This window comes from Danio aesculapii, chromosome 3 (assembly GCF_903798145.1).
Source record: "Danio aesculapii chromosome 3, fDanAes4.1, whole genome shotgun sequence".
In the NCBI taxonomy this organism is placed as follows: Eukaryota; Metazoa; Chordata; class Actinopteri; order Cypriniformes; family Danionidae; genus Danio; species Danio aesculapii.
The window spans coordinates 62,284,136-62,296,331 of record NC_079437.1 but is presented as its reverse complement, the minus strand read 5'-3'; the positions used below and the strand labels follow the sequence as shown (position 1 = coordinate 62,296,331).

The following is a 12,196-nucleotide window of genomic DNA, read 5'->3' as shown; positions in this document are numbered from 1 at the left end:
GGCCCTCTTTGACCCAAGGTATTCGGCGAGCCGAAAAAAGCCAGCCGCTGGCCCTGAGGAAGCCCCGCTTTGGCCCGATCAGGTCCTGGAAGTGACACTGGAAACGCGACTGGCTTTGGCATGCTCGCTTTAGGCGCGATAGTGGAAATATGGCTATTGGCCAGCCTTTTTTGGCCCGCCGAATACCTTGAGCCAAAGTGGGCCAGCTGGCAAGGGGTGAAGGCAAGGGCAGAGTTTGTCAGTCAGTTAAAGAAGATCTGGGGCCATTTCACTAGTTTTGCAATCACACACAAGAGATGCAGAGTAAAAGTCATATAACTCTACTCTGCATCAAACACTACACTATTTTTGCTCAGGATCTCCCTAATGTTCCCTTATAAAATTTACAGATGCATGTCCACGACATCAACACCCTTACAGTGTTCTCTTAAATAAAGGACAATTAGCCTACCTATTAGTTGTCATAGCTTAGGGAAAAACAATCTTGAGATGTTTTAGGGGTCTCTGGTGCATTTGGGTTGAATAATAATAATAATAATTCCTTACATTTATATAGCGCTTTTCTAGACACTCAAAGCGCTTTACACATTAGGGGGAATCTCCTCATCCACCACCAGTGTGCAACATCCACCTGGATGATGCGACGGCAGCCATATTGCGGCAGACCGCATACCAGCTGATTGATGGAGAGGAGACAGAGTGATGAAGCCAATTATGATATGGGGAGGGTTAGGAGGCCATGATGGGCAGATTTGGCCAGGATGCCGAGGTTAAACCCCTACTCTTTTTCCAAGGACATCCTTGGATTTTTTAAGACCAAAGAGAGTCAGGACCTCGGTTTAACATCTCATCCGAAAGACGGCGCTCACTGAGCAGTATAGAGTCCCCATCACTATACTGGGTCATTAGGACCCACACAGACCGCAGGTTGAGCGCCCCCTGTTGGTCTCACTAACACTACTTCCAGCAGCAACCTAGCTTTCCCATCTGGTCTCCCATCAAGGTACTGACCGGGCGCAACCCTGCTTAGCTTGTCAGCTTGCGGCCATGTGAGTTGCAGATAGCTAGCTGCCAGAAGTGACTGTTTGGTGTTAGGCTCTAGAATACTTTGTTACCGAGTTACTGTCGGAAAAGTCTTGTGGTTTTAGATTATGGGACACTGCGCCGTCAGGCCCTCCATTAGTGGCGAGATCCCTTGACGAATATAATGAGTGAAAATGCATGTAATTTACTGCTGTACAGTGTAAATTATTTAATCGTTTCGTGATGATGCAATGGTGCGACTTATCTGTGTGATTCTGATTTGACTCTCTTTTTCCTGCTGAATCGGGCAGGTTGTGTGATGTTGGATTCAGGGGGTGTTCTGGAGGCAGGGTTCTATTGCCCTTACTGTGGAAACGTGACAATTTCAACATCACTGCTCGAGCTCCTGGGCTATTGGCTCAGCCCGGTAAGATGAAAGCCCTGGCTCACGCTGACCCGACAGTGGATAAGCTGCTACTGAGTGCATGTGACTTATTTGTCTCCAGTGTGGATCCTCATGTGTTTATTAAGGGTTGATGGGTGGCTGAAGCTCTTCCCACAATGAGTGCATCCGAATGGTCTCTCTCCAGTGTGGGTCATCATGTGAAGTTTAAGGGATGATGCTTGGCCGAAACGCTTCTCACACTGAGTGCATCCGAATGGTCTCTCTCCAGTGTGGGTCATCATGTGTAGTTTAAGGGATGACGATTGGCTGAAACTCTTCTCACACAGAGTGCATGTGAATGGTTTCTCTCCAGTGTGGATCAGCATGTGTTTATTAAGGGTTGTTGAGTGGCTGAAACTCTTCTCACACTGAGTGCAAGTGAATGGTTTCTCTCCAGTGTGGCTCCTCATGTGTAGATTAAGGGTTGATTGGTGGCTGAAACTCCTCCCACACTGGGTGCATGCGAGTGGTTTCTCTCCAGTATGGATCAACATGTGGGTATTAAGGTGTGATGATTGGCTGAAACTCTTCTCACACTGAGTGCATGTGAATGGTTTCTCTCCAGTGTGGATCCTCATGTGTTGATTAAGGTGTGACAACCGGCTGAAACTCGTCCCACACTGGGTACATGTGAACGGTTTCTCTCCAGTGTGGACCCTCATGTGACACTTTAGATTGTTTGATCTTCCAAAGCTCTTTCCACACTGAGAGCAGGTAAAACAATTCTTGTCTCTCCTTTTCAAATCACCATCAGTCTGTAAATGATTTTCCTCAATTTTGACATGATGTTCCTCCTCTTTAATCTTCTCATACTCTTCAATTAGGTCTGAAATAAATAAATAAAAAAAGGTAAGGCTTTAGTAAGTCATAGAAACTTATCAAAAGCTGAAGTGAAAGACACTGAAAACATTGGCTACACAAACTGTAATGTTGATGCACATTAATGTAAAACAAACCCATCTAGTTTGATCTTGTGTTATTACCTGGTGGGGTCCATTAATGCATATAGACATTTTAGCACATTCTTAAGCGAAGACCATAAAAAGAGCTTAAAATACTGTCATCTTTGGTCGTATTGATAACCCAAACACAGATTTGAAAACACCCTATACACACACTACCCCAAATCAAAAAAAGTTGGGACAGTATGGATAACACAAATAAAAAAACGCAATTTCTACATTTACTTAGACTTGTATTTCATTGCAGACGAGCCAGCAAACATCATTTAATGTGTTCCTCATGATTTTTATTGTTTACTTCAGGAAATAAACACGTATTTCTATTTTGATTCTTGAAACACATTTCAAAAAACATTGTGACATCCGTTTTAGGGATGGTAATCTAGTAAATTGGTGAAATAATGATGTGAAACAGGTGATTTCAACAGGTGATTGTAGTTATAATTTGGTACGAAAGCAGAATCAAGAAAGGTCTAGTCAGGGGTGCTCAACCCTGTTCCTGGAGATCTACCTTCCTGCAAAGTTCAGCTCCAACCCTGATCAAACACACCTGAACAGAACTTGATAATTACAGGCAGGTGTGTTTGAAATGGGTTGCAACTGAAATCTGCAGGAAGGTAGATCTCCAGGAACAGGGTAGAGCAGCCCTAGTCTGGTCCTTTAGGAGCTAAGATGGGCAGAGGATCGCCAGTTTGTCAACAAATACGTGAGAAAGTTATTGAAATGTTTAAACACAATGTTCCTCAGAGAAAGAGAGGAAGACATTTGGATATTTCACCTTCAACAGTGCAGAACATCATTAAAAGATTGAAGGAATCTGGAGGAGTTTCAGTGCGTAAAAGGACAAGAGCGCAAGCCTAAGCTGAACAACCGTGATCTCCGATCCCTCAGGGGGCGCTGCATCAAGAATAGTCATTCATCTATAAGCCAGATCACCACATGGGCTCAGGACTACTGCAGTAAACCTGTCAAGTACCACTATACGTAGTTACATCCACAAACGCCAGTCAAAACTGTACTGTGCCAAAAGGAAGCCCTATGTTAACAGTGTCCAGGAGTGCCGTCAACTTCTCTGGGCTCGGAAGCATCTGGGATGGACCATCAAACCGTGGAAATGTGTACTGTGCTCAGATGAATCAGTATTTCAGCTATTTTTGGGAGAAATGGATGGCATGTGCTCCTGACCAAAGCAAAGGATCATCCAGACTGTTACCAGCAACAAGTCCAAATTCTAGGACCCTTGGCAGAGGTAACTTGCACTTCTGTAATGCTGAAAATTACACAGATCTCATAAAATTAAACGTTTTTGTAAAATTAGTAAAATAGACAGGGAATGTTTTCTCTTTCTGTGCCTTACTGGCAACTGGCAGGACGAGGATTGAGCAACACTTGGACAGAAACAACAGCTGGCAGGTGTGGCAGAGCATCCGGCAACTTACCAATTATAGGACCAACACCAAATGAACATCTTTACCCTTTTTAAAGTCACAGCACAAGACAAATTGATGATGCATTTGCCGCAAAAGAAGGACCCACACCATACCAATGATTTAATGTTGTCTAAAATCTGGTTTTCAGTTTCATTGTCCAACCCCTGCACATAGTTCTCTGTTAAAAGGTTTCCCCCTTCTAATAACTCTGCTTCCTCACACTCAAGTTCAAGTTCTCTAGCCACACCCAGACCTGATTACTGCCACACCTGTCAACAATCAAGACATCACCTAAATAGAACCTGACAAAGTGACGTAGATCAAAAGAGCCTCAAAAGCTAGACATCATGCTGAGATCCAAAGAAAATACTTGAGACCTACAAGTATAAAAGTAATTTCTAAAGCTTTGGACTGCAGCAAACTGTAGTGAAAGCCATTGTCTAACATGGAACAGTGGAGAACCTTTCTATGAGTGGCTGATCAAAATTACCCCAAGAGCGCAGCAATAACTCAACCAAGAGGTCACAGAGGACCCACAACAACATTGCCTGACTAAAGGTTGAGTTATACTTCTGCGTCAAGCATATGCATCGGCGCATAACCTACGTCATGGATGACGCAAACACTGACAGACACCTCTCAAAAAATTTAACTACTTGTCGCAACACATAACTCGAGCTCTGTGATTGGTCGGCTTTGGTACTGGTGACGAGCGTGGGCGGCGCTGAGAGCTGCGAGCCCAAAGGAGCTCCAGATGGAAACTTTTGTTTTGTGTTTACCTTCATGATTAAAGTTGTTGCACGTCTGCCAGTTCCTCCCTCTGAATAAGCGAGTTTTAGCTACTTGTGGCGTTAGGGAAAAACAAAACACCCGCGTCTACACAGAGGAACATAAAAACCTACTGCCAGCCAGTGTTTCAGAAGTGTTATTGCAGAGCAACACAAACAGCACGTAGATCTATAAATGCACAACCATGCGCAAGGCATGTGCCGTGGGTCACGCTGATCACTCGACGTAGAAGTATAAATCAGCCTTGAAGCTAAGTGTTCATGACCCGGCTCTAAGAAGAGACCGAACACAAATGGCAGAGTATTGCATGGCCGAGTCCTACATCACAATAAAAGAAAACCACATCGAAGCAATAAGAATAACAGCTCGATGCGCTGTGATCAGGTCCACATTTACACATGCTTTCAAGCCTTGTTTCTGTGTCTTTATCCATATTTTACTCAAAAATAACACATACATACATGCTGCTTGCATATTATTGCAGCACAGTTTGTGCTTAATACAGCATCAACTTAACACAAATTGTATAAACATTGTTGAGAATCAGGAATAAACACCAACCTATTTGTTGTTCAGTGTCTTCATGTTTAATTCTGCAGGGTTCTGGATCACTCATGTTCTCGCTGTCCTTCAATCAACTCTTCACTGGAGCCTGATGGGAATATTCCAGTGTTTATAGCTGAACTGGAGGAGGAGGAGCTTCAGTGGAGGAGGTGGAGCTACACTGGAGGAGGAGATAATTATTCTAATTAACATTCTGTTTGCTTATATTTATGTTTTAATGGCATATCAGCAGCACTGGCTATATTCATGACAACACTTGTATTAAATATTCAATATATAATTGACAATCATAAGTGTTTCTGAAACATCATTAATCAGTTAAAAACACACAAATAACAGCAACACTGATAAAGTCTTATAAGCTCTTTCAGTCTGATCAATCATTTCTACGCTGTAACAAATGTGTTTGTTGGGAAGTTGTTTACAACATACCTCTGAAACAAGCACTTAGTGAATGAATGAGATGGAGACACAAATGAAAGGTGCCCAGATAACCCGTGAGTAACGCATTACACAAGTGTTTACAGCGTAGCATCGAGCTAAAAACAAGAGAGTATATTAGCATTGAGCACATATGTTAAAGCAGTTCAACCCGCAAGATAATTGCAGCAAATCTGCGAACGCTACAAAGGTCAGATATAATACACTTACTTTGAATAGACGCACAACACCCGTAACAGAAGTGGAGTTAAAGGAATTCAACAGCAAACAGCAAAGCTCTGCACTCTCCGCTCTCCACCTCAGACTGTGCGCCGTGGGCGGGAGATTTTCCGTTGAGCAGAGAAAGCTGATTGGCTGCCTGTAAGCGACTCAGCGAAAGCCAATTGGCTGTCTGTAGGTGGCTGAATGAAAGGTCTCCATGTCAATCAGTCTCGGGCAAAAGTGGTCAGATTATTCATTCTTCTTTTAAGGTTTTGTTAATTGCTAAACAGAAGCTTTACATAAAAAGAAAATACATGTTTAATCTTCTTGTTTATTAATAAAAGTTGAAACACATGAAGGTATATTTACTAACCAGAAAGCTTTTTTATAATTCCCTTTCAGAACTGCAGCATTATTTTGAGACTATTTTAGTCTTTAAAAACAGCTGAAGTGTGTAAAAGGTTTAATTTCCTCCTTTAAAGAGTGATGTTTTATTCATTTCCCCTTTGTATATTTTAGTTTTTCTTCTTTCTATTGTACTATGAGTGTATTATTGAAGCTGAAGTAGATCACTACAACAGCAGAAGCACACCAGTGACGCCGTCATTATTCAGTGTGGAGATTTACACTAAATAAGCAGGCAAGATCAGTGTTGTGCAGGTTTATCATCCATGACATCCTTACATTCCTCTTTTTCCCTCTTGAAGTATTTCATTGCTAGAAACAGACCTTCTGTGACAGCGAGATTTACCAGCATCAAGTATCATTTATAAGCTTGAAATTATTAGTAAGGGACATAAATAAAGTTCACACATGAGGTTGTTATCTCAGAATAAAGCCTGACAAGTTAACCAGCAGCCCAATGGGAAGAGAAGCACTGTTGTAGGAGACTGAAGGTTTTCTTCTGAGAAATCAACTGTCCTGGATGTACTGAATCCTGATAATTACATGGCTACTGGCCAAAAACTAAAATCAGACACAAAACATTGTTCTGGGCTGTAATAGATTATTAATTCTTTAATTAAATGCAAAGCTGACAGAATGAAAACAGCTGATGGAGTATACACTAACCTGCAAATTATTCAGACACTAGATGGCGCCAAACAGTCAAAAACAGCAACATTATAGATGAGCAGATAGAAATGAATGTGGATGTAAGTTTACGGGTGAACGTATTCACTGACGGTGAAAGTGATTCTCGATTCCCAGATGAGTCTATGTTATTCAGAGGTTGCTATCTGGGACTCTGTTGTTCTGCTGGGGGAATATAAGGCTCATGGAGGTAATGACAGTTATACTTAAGAGAGGTGTGATTGGGAGGAATGGCCTTCCTCAACTAAATCGATTGGTGTTCTGTTGTTGGACTTCTGTGCTAGTCACAGTTTGTCTATAACAAACATCCAATGTGCGACCCGCTTAAGAATGTCCATCAATGCACATAGCACACACTAGGCCAGAGGTCAATTATCAATTTGTGATCGTTCCATCTGATCCCTGACCGTAAGTCCTGGTCCCTCAAGTTAAGAAAAGGACAGAGCGGTCAACTGATCACCACCAGGTGGTGAGCTGGATCCGCTGGCAGAGGAAAGGAGAAGTGGACAGACCTGGCACGCCCAAACATATTGTGAGGGTCCTCTGGGAATATCTGGCTGAACTACATATCAGAAGCATTTTCAACTCTTACCATCAGAAGAACTATGACCAGTTCTCTGCGGCACTCTAACCCTGTGGTGGACACCAGAAGGGATGCTGTCAAGGTGAAGGAGTCCGACCTGGTTTGGTTGGCCTGTAGAACACCAGAGGCAGCAGATCAGTACCGACAGCCCAAGTGTGCTGTAGCCCAGGCAGTTAAGCAAGCAAAAACTCAGGTCTAAAAATAGTTCGGGGAGACCATGGAAGAAGATTAATGGTCGGACTCAAAGATATTCTGGCAAACCATCTGGTGCTTCAGGATTTGGACGCAGTTCTACACCAACACCGTTTACAACAGAAGTGGGGAGTTTTTGACCTTGAAGCACTGAGGTAGTTTTCAAAGCAGCGGTGATGGATGAGATCCACCCTGTGTAGCTCAAGTCTCTGGATCTTGTGAGGCTGTCTTGGCTAACATGCTTCTACGTTGAGTTAGGGGACAGTATCTCTAGACTGGGTAGCTGAAGGTGGACCAGAGGGGGTGTTTCAACTACAAGGGTGACAAAAAAAAACACTTCTCAGCCTCCTTAGAAAAGTCTATGCCAGTGTACTGGATTGGAGAATCCAGCCAATGGTTAAACTTTAGATCCAGGAAAAACAATGTAGATTTTATCCAGTCTGTAGAAAACTGGACCAGCTCTATACCCACACTAGGGTGGTTGAAGGTTCATGGGAGTATGCCCAACCTGTCCACATGTGTTTTGTGGACTTAGAAAAGGGATTCTGTGCGGTGCTCTGGGAGTATAGGGTTGAAGGCACTCTGTTAAGGCTGTCCTGTCCCTGTATGAACAGAGCAGGAGTTTGGTTTACATTGCCAGCAATAAGTCAGACTTGTACCCGGTGCATGTTGGACTCTGGCAAGACCCTCTGTCAATGATTCTGTTCATCATCTCTGCTATTTGCAGATAATGTTGTCCTTTAGGATTCATGGGCCATGCACCTTCAGCATGCACTGGGATGGTTTGCTGCAGAGTGTGACAGAGGCGGCAGGAATAAGAAACAGCACCTCCAAGTCCAAGGCCATGGTGCTTGACTGGAAAAAGGTGGCTTGCCATCTCCTGTTTTTTTCATAGGTAATGGAAGGATGAAACATGAGATTGAAAGGCAGATTGGTGGAGCAGCAGCAGTAATGCGGTTGATGTATTGGTCTGTTGTGGTGATGGAGCTGAGGGGAAAGGCAATGTTCTCAATTTACCAGTCAGTCTAAGATCCTACTCTTACCTATGGTCATGAGCTTTGGGTCATGAGTGAAAGGACAAGATCTCGAATACAATTGGCCAAAGTTTCTTTCTTTCGCAGGATATAGGGTGAGGAACTGTCACCTGGGAGGAACTCAGAGTAGAGCTTCAGCTTCTGTCTCAAAGACAACATGAGAAAAGGCCTAAGCGATTGATATGGAACAAAATCAATGCCAAAAGTATTGAATTAAATAGCTTGTTGAATCGCACAAACTGAAAAAAATAATACACCGTATTAACAAGTTCTTGCATTTTAATGACTTGAATTGCAGGGTTTGTATTTTTAGGTCCTGAAATTTAACATAGCTGTTTATTTAAGCTGTGAATAGTTCAACTAAAAATATTTCAAACATGTTTTCGTACTTATAAATTCAATAATTCATTTTCAATTTCCAGGATTCACTTACAAAATATTCAATACCCTTTAAAAATACGATGTATAATATTCAAAAGGTAATTTTCAGTTCATTTTATTTCAGTTCAAATTTTCGCTTCCATAAATTCAGTGGCTCAAATTCGACTGTTAAAATTCAACATTACATCTGGGAACTGCAGGAAAAGCAATAGATTGCAGATTGAAGATCGCCAGCTGCTCTTCCACCAGCAGGTGGAGATGGAATAATTTAAGATTTTTTACCCAGTAAATAGACGAGAAAAAAGCTAATAAAGGCACAAAAGTAGCATTTAATATTAATATCAGTGTCTTGGACATTATAAGTAATAAAATGAGTATGAGTAAAATAAGTAAATGATCTTTTGGTCATTTATATTTGCCCTTATGTAACAGAAGCCAGTTGGTGATCGGTAAACCTCACTCCTCGGATTCAGCGACAGACGTTGTTCTGCAATATTTAGCCGGTTGTTGCTAGATCGGATACGTTTGCAGCCGGAAGTTAATGACAATTATTTCAAATCCAGCATTAATTGACGACGCTTTGAAGTGACGCTAAACGATACGAGGACGTGTCTTTGGTCCTCGAGTCTTTTCCTTGCGTCCTTCCCTCGCATCCCGGAGGGGTGGAGCTAAGACACAAGGAAAGAAAGCAAGGAAAGGAAACGAGGATGCACAAATAAGAAATGAGAAGCACCCTATAAAGCTCTCAGAATATCCAACACGAATATCAGCAGTGAACTCCGTCTTCGATCGGCGCACAGGGACAAAAATAAATAGTCTAAATTAAACGCACTGTACTGTACATTTTTTTATAGTAGCCTAATAGAAAACGCATTTTGACACATAATTTCAACATGCTGCTATTTAGCCTACTACTAAATGCCTGTTTCACTTTATTTTTTAGCAAATAGATAGAATAATAAGTCATTTACATTATAGCCTAATAATGTTCACATTTGTAGTTGTCCATAGCAACCCCAAAAACTTATCTGCTTGTCTTGCACATCTAATTAATGGGCACAGTTTTTCGACAATTTATTTATTTATTTATTTTTTTTTTTTTTTTTGCTGTGGAAATTATTGAGCTTGTAGAAATCGGAAACAACTGATATCTCTATCAGACAATGCCTATTTTATATGCCAAAAACAGGCACTAAAAAAATATTAAAATAAATATCTTAATGTAGGCATAGGCTATAGTCGCATGCTTTGGCAAACATTTGAAAAAAAAAATAATAATAAAAACGTCATATTGTAGTTAAGCCTTATAGGCTCAGTCACCCCCACAATTAGAAATTCAATGAACAAATATATATATATATATATATATATATATATATATATATATATATATATATATATATATATATATATATATATATATATATATATATATATACCATCCCTCTTTGAGCGAACATGAAGTCTGACCAGGCTAAATTGCCTGTATGACAAGTCTATGCCCCAATAACCCATGAACTTACGATCATCCCCTCAAACTTGAAGCATAATGAAATACTACGCTTGCGAAAGAAATTCTGGCAAAATAACCTTAAGCCTCAGAACGTAAAAGCGAGGCCGAATAACTAATACACAACATGTCTAGAATAGAACAGGCTAAACCAATATGAACGTAAAATTATCAGCTGACCGAACTCAAAAGTTTATATTAAACATGGGCTATGTGTAGTCTAGATAACATAGGCTAATTGGTTTAATATGCCTGACCTTAGGTCTAGTTTGAATTTTCTTGGCACTATGCAGGAATAAAATAGCATCTACAGTGTCAGGATTCAGACGAGAGCGCCTGGCCTCTATAACGCGCCCTGCTGCACTGAAGGAGCGCTCGCTCACAGCACTTGCTCATAGACTCGACTAGACATATTACTACCTGATGAAAATTTGACTATTTCAAAGTGTGCTCGATTTTTTGGATGTAGGTATGGTCAGATCATATTTAACAATTTATACATATATTTTTTTTATTTGATTGGTACAACTGCCCGCCACCCGCCCGAATTTAATTAAAATATTATTTTTCGTCACCTCATCTCTAATGCACATAAACCGTCTTTTGATGAACATGATGTTACATTCTCTATCTTTATTAACTCATTCTTCCATAGATGTAAAGTATAATATTGACTGGCTGCTAAAGAATATAAACGTAAGAGAAACAGGAAAGGAAATAAAATAATCATACAAAATTCAAAACCAGAGAGATTTTATGAGAATGTCACACAAAACAGTTTACTTGCAACTGTTGGACAGATAGTGTTAGATAAAGACAGTGTTCAGGTACGATTTAAGGTTGGGTATGGATGGGACGTGTAATTTAAAATAATTTAACATAGCGAGCAAATGCATTAAAGGAGCGTCTTCAGTTATTAATACAGAACCGTCTAATATATGGCATAAGCATTAAGGGGTTATTAGAAGTGTTTGTGCTGTTTAAACGCAGCTTTTTTCAGGATTGGGGTAGGCTATAGTTTCATTATTTAAATTATTATTGTTGTTGTTATTATTTTATTATTATTATTGTTATTATTCTTATTAAGTCATCTAAGTCATCCGTGGTTCTAAATTAGTATTTCTTTTTAACACTCTGCCTGCCTTTCATTTTTCTAATTTTTGGGGTTCTGCCATGGTGCCTTTAGTTTGTCCAGATTAATTGTTTTTATTGTTATGTAGTAGCTAGGCTTACTGCAGGCCTTTATTTTTATATTATGAACGAAAAAAAAATATATATATTTTTTTACTTTATTATTTAAAATGATTGGCGACCTCTAAAATATAGACTAAGCCGAAGGAGAATGAATGAATTGATGAATGAATAAAATATTTGATGTTTTTTTATACCTGTGCGGCTTGTAAGCGGCAAACGCAAACGAGTGGCCGCGAGCTCTGGTGGCCGGTCGGTGAGAGCCAGCACCGCACGTCAAATACTGGTTGAGAGATGCTGGATGGCTGCCAATATTTGATGGGAACACCTCTGAAGTTTCAGATGATATCTGGGCCTA

The 12,196-nt window shown here is 40.6% G+C and overlaps 1 protein-coding gene across 1 annotated transcript in view; it reads right to left on the bottom strand.

Moving 5' to 3' along the window:
• The window catches only part of LOC130220617 (zinc finger protein 721-like), a 44,337-nt gene that overhangs the window by 26,002 nt on the left and 6,139 nt on the right, over nt 1-12,196 (bottom strand). Inside the window, exons 4-5 of the mRNA XM_056452838.1 lie at nt 7,540-7,641; nt 1,519-2,294 (exon numbers count right to left, since the gene is read on the bottom strand). Of these exons, the coding sequence (XP_056308813.1) occupies nt 1,519-2,294; nt 7,540-7,641 (878 nt within the window). The remainder of the gene's footprint in view (nt 1-1,518; nt 2,295-7,539; nt 7,642-12,196) is intronic.